This window comes from Microcaecilia unicolor, chromosome 14 (genome assembly GCF_901765095.1).
Source record: "Microcaecilia unicolor chromosome 14, aMicUni1.1, whole genome shotgun sequence".
NCBI classification, from domain to species: Eukaryota; Metazoa; Chordata; class Amphibia; order Gymnophiona; family Siphonopidae; genus Microcaecilia; species Microcaecilia unicolor.
The window spans coordinates 41,717,278-41,731,371 of NC_044044.1; the positions used below are offsets into that span (position 1 = coordinate 41,717,278).

At 41.6% G+C, this 14,094-nt stretch overlaps 1 protein-coding gene across 1 annotated transcript in view; it reads left to right on the forward strand.

Moving 5' to 3' along the window:
- Positions 1–1,482: 1,482 nt before the first annotated feature.
- The window catches only part of ANP32E (acidic nuclear phosphoprotein 32 family member E), a 62,191-nt gene continuing 49,579 nt past the window's right edge, over positions 1,483–14,094 (forward strand). Inside the window, exon 1 of the mRNA XM_030187152.1 lies at positions 1,483–1,739. Within this exon, the coding sequence (XP_030043012.1) occupies positions 1,686–1,739 (54 nt within the window). The 5' untranslated portion in view covers positions 1,483–1,685. The remainder of the gene's footprint in view (positions 1,740–14,094) is intronic.

A 14,094-nucleotide genomic window follows, 5' to 3' on the forward strand; every position in this document is an offset into this window, starting at 1 on the left:
ACACCAAGTATGTATAATATCTTATAAGTAGACTTTGAGGCTCATTTTCAAAGCACTTAGACTTACAAAGTTCCATAGGTTCCTATGGAACTTTGTAAGTCTAAGTGCTTTGAAAATACGCCTCCTAGTATAGGTGCTTTAGATTTTAATTTTGTTGTACATTGTAAACAAAATAGTGTATATTCAGTTTGTTTCTTTAACACAACTAATTTTTTACTCAACTTGGCATCAAATTTGAATGGACCCGATTAGCTTGACTGTAACAAAGAATCAAACAACATTAATACAGTGGTCTAAATTAAACCTCAACCTACTATCTGCACTTACACTGACAAACAACAAAAACTTGATTATACCAAAAATTATGCATTTATTAGGATTTATTTACCATCTTTTTTTGAAGGAATTCACTTAAGGCAGTGTACAATAAGAATAAATCAAACATGAGCAATAGACAATTACAGCAGTAAAAATATTAAAATAACAATGCAAAGTATGGCATAGTATACTACTTAAAATGACAACACAATACTTAATAGAACATTTTAATTGACAATGTAGGGTATAAGCAAAGATGGAACATATAGGGGTGTGTTTCCTAAGGTGTATGCACGTTAAAAACGCTAATGCGCTCATAGCACACCTTAGTAAACATGTAAGCTCTATTGAGCAGGGACTGTCTATGTTCAAGTGTGAAGCGCTGCGTATGTCCGGTAGCGCTATAGAAATGATAAGTAGTAGTAGGTAAGAAAGGTGACTAACAAAGGTGCACATGGGTGTCAGAGAGCTAGTTAAATGTTATGTCTGCTAGGGTAGGAGTGGATAATCTAATAATATAATAATAAGCAAATAACTCTAAGGTGCCTCTAGCATGGGCTAGTAAAGAGGACCCGGAGTGTGCACGATATAATTATTAGTGCACCTTAGTAAAAGGAGACCTATGTGAAAAAAAGCTTCCCACATTATTAATTTCTAAGTGAGATTTGTTAAAAAGATGACAAACTATTAAAAAAAAAAAATATATATATATATATATACACACACACAGTAACAAAACTATGTAAGCCACATTGAGCCTGCAAATAGGTGGGATAATTTGGGATACAAATGCAATAAATAAATAAATAAATATAGCTCAAAACAACAGTAGTAGTCAAGAACCCAGTATGGTACACAAACAGTAAAAAAAATAAATAAATAAAGAAAAGCGCCAAATACACAAAAGACACAGCGGGTCTGAAAGTAAAAAAAAAAAAAAGCCCCGATGTTGAGCGATACCTTGGAGCGCCAATAGCATTTAACTGCGTGCGCACCCTTCACCAATAATCCTGCGCGCTGAGCGAAGGAGGCGGGGTGCTGCAGCCGGCTTGCCGCAGGCGTCGGATCGGTCCAATAGATGGCCGGTGGAGTTCGAGTGGACCAATAGCGGCCGTGATGGACAGGATCCGGGGGGAGGCGCCCGGCCGCGCTGCGTAATGGAGGCTCAGTCGTGCGGCGGCCATTGAAGAGGAAGGAGCCGAGTGTAGAAGGGGGGAGGGGCGGGGAAAAAAAAAAAGATTGAAGTTCCAGACTTTTATTAGTAGTATCCCGTTGTTCGGTGCGATAATAAAAACCAGAATAATTCCGGGACGTCCGTTGACTTTTTTTGTTTGTACATATTTTCTTTGGAGCACGAGGAGGGGGAGATGGAGATGAAGAAACGCGTCAACCTGGAGCTGAGGAACAAAGCGCCGGGAGAGGTAAGAGCGAGGCGTCGCGCGCTGGGTTCAGTCCTCGCGTATCTACATAGTTGGATTTGGTTTCTATCTCGAGGAGGGGAATTTAAAACATAACGGTTCGAGGCCTCGCGCGAGAGACAAACTGGGCACAGACGGAATTATTTACTGCTGTTTTTAGTACTTTAAATATGATATTTGAAGGTTTGTAGTGTTGACTTTTGAGGGGGGGACTTGCATTGGCTTTAAATGATACATTCTTGCTAGTTTGTGGGTTTCATCATTGTTAATGCATTGTGAGGTTGTGTATAGGATTTTGTTTGTGTGGAGGTTATTGGGGGAAAAGTTTGGAAAACAAATTTCAGAACCTTGATTTTATTTAATGTTCTCCCACTTTTTTTTTGGAGGGGGGGGGGCGGGGTTGGGTTCCACGCCTCGACCTAGACAACATATTGTGTAAAAATGCAAGGCCCAGGTGGGTTTATTTGTTCACTTTGGAAAATGTTGGCCTGCGGCTGTTGATGCAATTTTAGAGATGGAATACAAACAAAAAGGAGGGAAAAAAAAAAGAAGCCCAAGGTAAGGGGAACTCGCTTCGCTGTTTGCAACTTCCCATCCCAAACTTGTGACAGTGAAAAAGTGTGCCAGAATGACATGACAGCAGAGGAGGGAGGGAGGGATCTTTCAAAAGTTTGGTTTGGAAGTTCACCTTTAAAAGTTGGGGGTGGGATGAGGGGTTTTGTTTGAATCGTTTGCCCGCGTTTTCTGGGAAAGTTTGCTGATGAGCACGTGGTGGAGGGCAGAGTAATGGCAGCCTCTCGTTTGAACTACCCACCCGCTTCAGAATATTTGCGTTTATGTGCATACACTTAATTGCAGATATCCATAATCCGGCCAGCCAGAATACCCTTCTCCCCTTCCTTCTCAAATGCCAAGTCTTGTACTCGTGCTAGGATCGGCCCTCTTTCCCCATTTCCTCTGGCCGTAATCGATCCTGTACCTCCAAACAATCACTGCTTGGATAATGTGTTACACTGTAGCAGCATGTTATCTTCAAACACCACCCTGTGCATCATTTGTCCCTCTCCACTGCGTTTTTTGTTCCTAGCAAAAAGGGTGCCGGTACTCAAATAAAAAGCCACCCTTCAGGAGTGGGTTGATCATACCGAGGCACTCATCCCACAATAGCCAGGCCCCCTACAACCAGTCACAATCTATGACAAGGCAGAATTGGGGTTTTAGCAATGGAAAAGGTGCCAGTGCTCAGTACCCCAAGTACCCCCTCAAAAAAGCCCTGCCCCTGTCAAGTCTCTCGACTTTTTACTCATTCTGGCCCTCCAGCACAGCTTTCCCATAAATTTATTTATTATATTTGTACCCCCGCACTTTTCCACTAAAAGCAGGCTCAATGCGGCTTACATAGTAATAATAAATGCTTCACTTTGTTTTTGGAAGTGTAGTGTGTGTTTTTTTTCCCCCTTAGACTCACTAGGTAAACAAAAAAAAATGCCCAACAGTGCCTGACATTTTTGATTAGACAGTTTAGAAAGTTCAATAGTTCAAAAACACTGCTCTTCCTTTCCCTCTGGAAGGACTAGCAGCTCACCTCCCTCTACAGACCCTTCTGTACAGCAGCTGCTCTTACTTGATAGGCATCACTCATTTCAGTGGCTTCCCCCTCCATCTCACCATTTCCTCCATCTGACTCTAGAGGCATTTTTCCTTGCTGTCCATTATAGACAGGGCTCTCCTCCCCCTCATGGCCAAGCTAAAATGTTGTAAAGTCCTCTTTTAGTATTTCTTTATAGTTTCAGCTAACTTATATGGGATGTGAATCTTTTCTTTTTTTTTTTTTGTAATAAAGGTGATTAATTCATTATAGTCCTCTAGATATTATTAAGCAGGTATATGTGACATTGCAAGTACAGCCACATTTATTTATTTGTTTGTTGCATTTGTATCCCACATTTTCCCACCTATTTGCAGGCTCAATGTGGCTTACAATACATCATGAATGGTGAAATATATTAGAAAATAGACAGTGTAACAGAAGTGAAAAAGCATGATAGTAGTATAACAAGCAGATATTATAAAACAATTCTGAATATATGTGGAGGAGTGGTGTATGTTCACATTTGTTGATCTATGTGGTATGCCTTATTAAAGAGATGGGTAGTTTGCATTAGTTCCAGCACTATGATTTTTTTTTTTTACTTGAAGTAGCAGATCAAGTTTAGTAACTAGAAACTTGGCTGTGTGCAGTTATTGGAACTGGTCTTCAGGGTGGCACTTCAGGACAAATACATATCCTGTGTTTCTGTGTGCTGTGTGATATTTTTATTATTCATATCAACGTTTCTCAACTTTGTATAGTTTGTCTCTATTGTAACTCCACCAAAATGTAAATGGTAAGCCACTTTGGACCAAAACTTTTTTTTTGAATAATAGTGGGGTACAAGAATGCATAAATAAAATACACTTCAAGCCAAGTACCTCCTAAGGCAAAATGAATTTCAAATGAGTACCCCCCCCCCCCCCAGCTCTGATTAGCAATGAATTTGAAATGGATATTTTATTAAACAGTTGACTAATTTGGCAACATACACAACAAATACAGGTCTCTGCAATTGGCATACAGAACAAGATTGATTGGGGGGGGTGGTCTTACAAACTGAGTAAAAAAATAAATAAAGACGAAACTTGATTGGTTGCTTTGGGCATGTTATCCACTTTCCTCCCTCCTCCTCCCTAACACATTACTAGGTGGTTCCCTGTAGATGTTGCCGGCAGTAGCAGCTGGCCTTCCCTCTGTCTGGTCTTGCTCATGGTGAAATGGGAAAATTACATGGGGGGGGGGGGGGGTATGTGAATTGCTGCTGGGAACATCTACAGCAGAATTGAAACTGGGTTGGGACCCCCACATTTGGGGTCAACCTGAGTGGACTCTATAGATTTATTTTTATTTATTTTATTGCATTTGTATCCCACATTTTCCCACCTATTTGCGGGCTCAGTGTGGCTTACAATACATCGTGAATGATGGAAATAAAATGTTACAGTACGATTATGGGTTACATTATGAGGAGTTATGGGAAGACAAAGTCAAGTCAAACTATGGAATGTTACAATGGGGAAAAGATAGGGCGATAGAACAATAGCACGAAAACCTTAAGGTATAGCAATTTTATATGTTGGTGGAGTATTCGGGGTAAGAGAATTTAGAAGAAAGTGTATTGATGCATTTCTGTTAGTGTGTGTGGACTTCATGTGTTTTGATCCTTGCAATACATTTTCTCAAAGAGATAAGTCTTTAATCGTTTGCGGAAGTCGGTTAGTTCGTAGATCATTTTCAGGTTGCGTGGTAGTGTATTCCAGAGTTGCGTGCTCATATAAGAGAAGGTTAATGCATTCAGTACTTTGTATTTTATGCCTTTGCAGTTAGGGAAGTGGAGATTGAGGAAAGTTCAGGATGATTTTTTAGCGTTTCTGGGTGGTAGGTCTATTAAATCAGACATGTATGCAGGGGCTTCACCGTGGATGACTTTGTGGACTAAGGTGCATACTTTAAAGGTGATACGTTCCTTGATTGGGAGCAGTGCAGCTTCTCACGTAAGGGTTTTGCACTTTCGTATTTTGGTTTTCCGAAGATGAGTCTGGCTGCTGTATTCTGGGCTGTTTGAAGTTTCCTCAGTATTCTTTGCAGCCTGTGTATAATGAGTTACAGTAGTCCAGATGACTGAGTACGAGTGATTGCACTAGGCTGCGGAAGACGGATCTCTGAAAGAATGGTCTTATTCTTTTCAGTTTCCACATGGAGTAGAACATCTTTTTGGTTGTGTTAGGTGGTGGTCGATTGTGACTCCTAGGATTTTTAAAGTTTCGGAGATTGGCAGTTGTAGTTTAGGTGTGTTAATAGCGGTAAATTTAATCGTGTTGTATTAAGAGGTAAGTATGAGGTATTGAGTTTTTTCTGCATTCAGTTTCAATCGGAATGCATCTGCCCAGGTATTCATGATGTGTAGACTCTGGTTGATTTCGTTAGTCTTGTTAGAAAGGAATATATATCGTTACATCATCTGCGTATATGTAAGGGTGAAGGTTATGATTTGATAGAAGTTTTGCCAAGGGAATCATCATTAGGTTGAAAATAGTTGGTGAGAGGGGGGATCCCTGCGGTACTCCACATTCAGGTGTCCATGCAGCAGATGTAGTTGAATTTGATGTGACTTCATATGAGCGCAAGGTTAGGAATCCCTTGAACCAGTTTAGGACATTGCCTCCGATGCCAAAATATTCAAGTATGTGTAATAGAATAACGTGGTCAACCATATCAAAGGCACTTGACATGTCAAATTGTAGGAGGAGTAGGTTGGTGCCTGTAGCAATCATTTGTTTGAATTTGGTCATAAGGGTAATTAGTACTGTTTCTGTGCTGTGATTTGACCGGAATCCTGATTGGGCATCATGCAGTATTGAGAACTTGTTGAGATAATTTGTGAGTTGTTTGGTTACCATCCCTTCGGTTATTTTGGTTATTAGTGGAATAGATGCTACTGGTCTGTAGTTAGTTATTTCGCTTGCGTTTTTCTTTGTGTCTTTGGGTATTGGGGTAAGTAGAATTTTTCCTTTGGGAAAAGTCCATTTTGTAGCATGAAATTCACGTGGTTCGTTAGGTCTATTATGAATTGTTGAGGAGCTGATTTCATGAGGTTGTTTGGGCAGATATCTAGTTTGCAATGGGATTTGGCAAATCTTTTGAGCGTTTTAGAGATTAGGTCCTCTGACAGTAGTTCAAATTCGGTCCAGATCCTGTCTGCTGGGTATATTCCGTCTTCTGGGTCTAGACAGTTTAGGAGTGTGGCATATTCAGTAGGGCTGGTGGGTATTTTAAGTTGTATTTGTATAATTTTTTCCTTGAAGTATTTCGCAAGGTCGTCGACCCCTGGTGTATCTTTGCTATTGTTTGTAACTGGTGTGGTGTCTAGCAATTTATTTACAAGGTAGAAGAGTTTGTGTGTGTCTTTATAATTTGGTCCAATTATCGTTTTGTAGTGTAGTCTTTTAGTCTGTTTTATGGTATATTTGTATTTCCTCCGAAGTGATTTCCAGGCATTTAGTGTGTGTTCATCTTTCTTTTTGTTCCATGCGCGTTCTAGCTTTCTGACTTGTGTTTAGAGTTTTTTCAGCTCTTTGGTGAACCATGGATTTGATTTTTTTTCTACGTGATGTTCTGGTTTGGATTGGGGCAATTGTGTCCAATGTTGTTTTGCATATGTCATCCCATTTTTGGAGGAATTGGATGGTGTCTGTATTTGTTGACAATTCATTTTGGTAGACCTGTTGCCAGAATGTTGTGAGGTCTATTTTTCCTCTCGTGATGTATGTTTGTTCATGTTTGTTGATTGCGTTTTTGTGTATTTTTCGCCAGTGGAGGGAGACATATGCTTTATGGTGGTCTGTCCACAGTGCGGGTGTCCATCTTGTGTCTGTAAGTTGGAGAGTTGAGTCTGAGTCGAATTTGTGTGTAATGATGTCTGTGTGTCCCTTAATGTTTGTTGGTTGAGTATTAGGTGCGTGTAAATCCCAGAGTTTTAAGAATTCTTTGCATTTTTGTGTGCCTGTTGAGGTGTCGTCTTAGAGGTGTAAGTTGATATCTCCTATTATGAGGATGTTTGAGGCAGAGACACATGTATTCGAGATGAAGTCCATGAGTTGCGTTTGTGTGTCTTTCCATTTTCCTGGTGGTCTGTAGAATAGGATTGCGCTGAGGTGTCCTTGTAGGTTCGGATGAGTGATTTTTGTCGAGGCGATTTCGAGTTGTGGTGAGGTGGATTCGCCAGTGGTTGTGATGGTGAACTTGGATTTATAAATTATGGCTATTCTGCCACCTCTTTTTCCATTTCTTGTCAAGTGGGTGATTTTGTATTCTGGTGGACATGTCTCCATGATGGCGGGGTCTGTAGGGCTGTGGAACCATGTTTCCGTGATGAATAAAAGGTCTAGATACGTTGTTATGCTCACCTCCTGATCATGGGGTCAAAGCACAAAAAAAGATTGACGAGCACCTCTCTACAGAGAAATAAGTTTTAAGGTACATGGGAGGGGAGGATAAATAGGGGGAGATTCTGGATCTGGTGGTGGGAAGGAGGGAAATAGAGAGCTTACCCATGGTGACCAATGAAATGTATTCTTTTATTCTCTGGGAAAATGAAGCAAATCTTATTGGTCAGTGTGGGGACCTAATCAATTTTGTGGTGGATTTGTCTCATTGTTCACTTTTGATAAGAACAGCAGACCATCTGTCTTGTATGCCAGTTGGCAACATACATAACAAATACAGGTCGTTGCAAGTTAGCTAAATGTTATAAGGTTTCAATATTTGTATTGAATTTTCAACAAATACAACCAGAGTAAACAAACCAGTACTTTAAAAAGCTAGTATATATCACCATTCTAAAGGAATGTAGAAAGCCTGGGCTCTTATGACGCTCCACATGAGTTCTAGTATAAAAGATCATAACATTCCTAATCGTCTTAATGCTTCAACTGTCTAATAATAATTTTGAGAATTCTATGTATGACTCCTAATGTTAGGCGCTACTTCTGTGCTGAAAAGCATTCTAATCGATGCAAGATGCTGAAAGAAGGCACAAACTGAAGATCTGCATGAAAATGCACTTATGCGCCCATGTGTAGAATGGCACGCAAGTGTTTCCATGTGGATCTGAAGGGAGGGATGTAGGTGGGTCAGGGGCATTCCTTAAGATGCTCATGTGCCCGGATATACACCTGATTTCAATTGAGTTGGTGTAACTCCTCGCATCCAAGTTTGAGTATGGATCCCAGTGCTACACACTGTGCCATTGTAGAATACCATTCCGTGTTGATTTTGTTCTACTTCAGCCCATTATGTCCATTTCAAAATCTTTGCTAAGTGGAGCATGGGGTACTCAGTTGAAATTTGTTAATTTTAGGATTTACTTTTCATGAAATTGAGAAAATATCATAGAACTGATAGCTTCATTCACTTCCCTAGAATCAAGATAATCTGCTTCAACAGTGAAGATTGTCATTAACCACAGAAGCTTGTAGCAGAGGAAACAGTATAGCAAAAATATGTCATTGTTTGCTCCAGAAGAGAAGAAATGCTAAAATAAAAAAAGTATTCCCCTTCTTTTTTTCTTCCATATTTTTGTAGGAGCTTTAAATATAAAGCAATCATTAGGTAAATACATAAGTATTGCCATGCTGAGACAGACCAAGGGTCCATCGAGACCAGCACCCTGTCACCGACAGCGGTCAAAAGAACAAGCAATTTGTCCCGCTCATTCTAAAAATACTGTATTCCCTTGTCCATTCAATAACATTCTGTGGCTTTTTTCCTCCATGAAGCCGTCCAACCCTTTTTTGAAGTCCGCTAAGTTAACCGCCTTAACCACCTTTTCCGGCAGCGAATTCCAGAGTTTAACTACGCGTTGAGTAAAGAAAAATTTCCTCCGATTCGTTTTAAATTTACCACACTGCAGCTTCATCGCATGCCCCCCTGTCCTAGTATTTTTGGAAAGCGTAAAGAGACGCTCCACATCGACCCGTTCCATTCCACTCATTATCTCATAGACCTCTATCATATCTGCCCTCTGCCACATTTTCTCCAAGCTGAAGAGCCCCAGCCTCTTCAGCCTATCCTGATAGGGAAGCTGTCCCATCCCCTGTATCATCTTTGTTGCCCTTCTCTGCACCTTTTCCAATTCCACTGTGTCTTTTTTGAGGTGCGGCGACCAGAATTGAACACAATACTCGAGGTGCGGTCGCACCATGGAGCGATACAGCGGCAGAATATCCTTTTGTTTTCCATCCCTTTCCTAATGATACCCAACATTCTATTTGCTTTCCTAGCTGCAGCAGCACATTGAGCAGAAGTTTTCAACGTATCAACGACGACACTTTCTCGGTCCCTGACTCCCAGCGCTGAACCTTGCATGAGGGTCATTCCATGTCAAGTGGTCTGGTGGTCCCTGCGCGACCATCAGGATTTCGATGAAATTTTCTGTGAAATTCATACATGTCCCCAGTGAACATTAATACAGTTTTACGTTCGCCGATGCAATACTTGCTGAGATATAGTAATCTGTTTGACCCCATACTACAGCCTTCTATGGTATGACTCTGAGGTTTCGGCAACTTTGAGACACTGTATCTACGGCAGTATTTTGTTGAGAGAAACAAAACTTGGCCATCTTGTACAACTTTTTGCGCTCTATTAAACAAAATAATAAAAAAATCTTCGAGCGATTTCCATGAAGAAAACTTGGAGCAAACTTGCTCCGAAAAATTTGCAGCAAGAAAAAATTGTAAAGTTTGGCTTTTTTTATCTCTGGAATTAAAGGTGTGATAAACGTGAAACTTTGCACACAACAACTTATCAACATAAGGTTTTCAAATATAAATTTTCATTCTCCTAATATTTTCCATTAGTTCACAAATTGAGTGTAAAGTTGATGATTTTTGCAAAAAAGCCAAAAATAGGGTATTTTTAGCCCACTTTTACAAAAAAAGACCTTCTGGAAACTTTTTAATCATTCTCATTAGAGCATGTTTCAAACCCCTTAAAAAAAGTAGGGTTGGTTTTTCATCGCTGGCATATAAGGCCCTAGAAATAGGGACAAAGTTGAGGACGTTGCTATCGCAATGTCATATACTTCAACATGCATTTTTCTATATTGTCGCTTTCTTTCCATTTCTGCTGAAGTTTAAAGTGTATAATTCATTTTTTGTATGCTATGTGAATCTGTTAGTCTACTATCGGTGCTTCTACACTAATGACATTGGTTAAATATTCTGTAAGTACCTTATTGATGCTGTGCATTAGCAAGTTTCGGCTATAGGATTCTGTACTGTGCAGGTGTAGTTGTATGTTACTGTCATAACAAAAATCTTTATAACTTCTGTTTTTCAGATTCGCATTCATTTAATACACTTCATATTATTAATTATTGTGATTTTGCTTAATATGCAAACAATGAATGTCAGAGTCAACTGACAATCCCAGTTTGACCTTTTGCGTTGGATAAAAATTGTCGTCAACTTGCCACCATGGTTCATTTTATTCTAAAGAAATTGGGCTGCATTATGTGCATAGCTTGTTCGCCAATGAAAAAATGGTCATTACTCGGCGATCGGAGGTTGAGTTCACGGACGACGACCAAATCTGCCTGCATCTCAAAGCGATGTATTTGGAAAAGTGCGAAATGAAGCAAAAGTCGTGCTGCAACCCATTCGACAAAGAAAATCACATAGTTAAACATGGAATGTTGAAAGTCGATCTAACCATGTCCGATGATTTGAAAAAAATTGAAAACAAATGTGAAGCAGGGCCAAAAAATGTGTTCCAAGTGTAAAGCCAAATATGTAAAGCCAAAATGTGTTCCAAGTGTAAAGCCAGAGTCATTGTCATCAGAAAATTACGATATGGACATTTCAGACGCGCTTGATCAAAGTTTGACTGATTTGGGGACTTCTCCGTTAAAAATTCGGTGGTTGGCCAGTAGGGATAAAACTGGATATGTGAAATGAAAAATTGAACGCGTGCAGAAAGTGGTAGCAGAAAAAATAATGGTAGCCGCTGCAGTATCAGCCGACGATATTGGACAAACTAGCAAGTCGGCTGCTAAGGAATCCAAGGTTACACTGACCTAATTGAAGATGTGAAAACGAAAATTAAAATATCCAATAGATCCATGAAAATTCAATTATTGACTTTAGCCCCAAAGAGTTGGTCAATACCAGTGACAGCAAAAACATTTAGCGTTTCAGAATGTATGGTTAAAACAGCGCGAAAATTAATGCGAGAGAGAGGCATTTGTGCACTACTGGATGCAAAAGTTGGCAAACTGCTACCAAAGGCAATCGCCAACAAAGTTCGATGATGAATTTTAGCAGGATGTGCCCTGGTAAAAAATTTTATTTCTGTTCGGCTTGATGGCATCAAGGTTCAAAAACAAAAGCGGTTGCTACTGTGCAATCTGAAAGAACTGTATGTAGCATATCAAAACAAATATGGTGCTGAAATTGGTTTTTCCAAATTCTGTGAGCTCAGACCAAAGTGGTGTGTTACTGTCGGTACTTCAGGCACACGTTTCGTCTGTGTCTGTACCATCCATCAGAATGTTAAGCTTATGCTACAAGTTGCCAACATTAAAGAAGACTACAAGATGCTCATGGGAAAGGCAGTTTGCGATCTGGACGCCAAAGATTGTATGTTGCAGCGATGCCAAAACTATCCTGGTGAAGAGGCACTGTTAGCATATTTGGAAGAAATATTTGAGGACTGGGACTCAGAAGAATCAATAGAATTCAAACAATGGGTTCATACTGACCGTGAAATGCTTGAAACACATGTTCTCACTGTTGACAACTTTATTGAAAAACTCGGTAGCAAAATTTGGAAACTGACTGGCCACCACTTCATTTCAAAACATCAAAGCGAATATTTGAAGTCATTAAAAGCTGGCCTAAAAGAAACCTAACTTATCGTACTGATGGATTTTGTGCAGAATTACTCATTTGTTGTCCAACATGCTGCTCAAGGCTTTCACTGGAAGAATTCACAATGCACAGTGCATCCATTCGTCGCTTATATCAATAAAGATGGCATGCTGCAAATTGTCAACTGCTGCATAATTTCTGATCATATGCAACATGACATCACCATCTCTATTCCTTTTAAAGCAGTACGTCATTGCTGCGGTACAGCCAGGAGAGTTTCTCACGTCTCTAGACCTGGAAGAAGCTTACTTGCACATACCAATTTGGCCCCCGCACCAGAAGTTTCTGAGGTTTGCGGTGTTGGGAAAACATTTCCAGTTCCGGGCCTTGCCTTTTGGCCTCGCCACAGCTCCCCGAACCTTTTCGAAGGTAATGGTGGTAGTAGCTGCTTTGCTCAGGCGAGAAGGTATCAGGGTTCACCCGTACCTAGACGACTGGGTCATCAGAGCAGACTCTGTAACAGAGAGCTATCAAGCTACAGCCAGAGTGGTCTCAGTACTTCAATCTCTAGGCTGGGTCGTCAATATGGCCAAAAGTCACCTGATCCCCTCCAAAATCTAGAATATTTGGGGGCCAGGTTCAACACAGACTGGGGCTATTTATACTTACCCGAGCTAAGGCGGTGCAAGCTTCAGAATCAGGTCCGTCTGGTCTTGAGGATACCCCCTCCCGCGAGCTTGGGACATTGTCCAGCTGCTGGGCTCGATGACAGCCACATTGGAAGTGGTGCCCTGGGCGAGAGCGCACCTGAGACCTCTACAGTATTCCCTACTTCAAAGATGGTCTCCAGTTTCTCAGGATTATCAATGCAGACTTTCTTGGCTCCCTGCGGCCCGACTCAGCATGGAGTGGTGGCTCTCTGACAGCATGCTGCGGTGAGGAATGCCGCTGGCGCTCCCTGATTGGTGTCTAGTAGTTACAGATGCCAGCCTGAAGTGCTGGGGCGCACATTGCAAGGGGAAGCATGCCCAGGGTCTATGGACACCCGAGGAGTCGGAGTGGTCCATCAACCGCCTGGAGTTGAAAGTGGTGTTTCAGGCGTTTCTGGCCTTTCAAGTGACCCTGGAAGGATTGGCTGTCAGAGTGATGTCAGACAACACGACAGCAGTGGCCTACATAAATCGACAAGGCAGCACTCAGTGCAGAGCACTGGCCGAGCAGGCCGAACAGATTTGCCACTGGGCCGAGCTGCATCTTCAGTTTCTGACGGCAGCTCACATTGCTGGTCAGAGCAACCTGCAAGCCGATTATCTAAGCAGGCATCAGATCGATCCATCAGAATGGGAACTAGCAGACGAAGTATTCCTGCAGATATGTGCTAAATGGGGCAAGCCCGTGATGGATCTTATGGCGACAAGTTCAAATGCCAAAGTCCCGTGCTGCTTCAGCAGACAGGGATCCTCGCTCAGCAGGGTTGGATGCCTTGACTCAGCCCTGGCCTCTGGGCGTACTATATGTGTTCTCTCTGTGGCCCTTGATAGGGCGCTTGCTCCTACGGATTCGGCTGCACCCAGGAGAAGTGGTCCTCATCGCCCCGGATTGGCTCAGGAGGCCTTGGTATGCGGACCTCCGACAGATGCTAGTGGAGGCTCCCCTTCCTTTACCTCTGGTACCGAACCTGTTGTCACAGGGCCCGGTAGCCATGGAGGATGCCTGCCGCTTTGGTCTTATGGCATGGCGATTGAGAGGGCGCAATTGAGAGACAAAGGCTATTCAAACACAGTCATTTCCATTCTCCTGCAGGCCCGCAAGCGTTTCACTGCCGTGGCTTATGCCAGGATTTGGCGCCAGTTTGAGTGTTGGTGTGCTTCAAAAGCGATCACACCCATGCGGG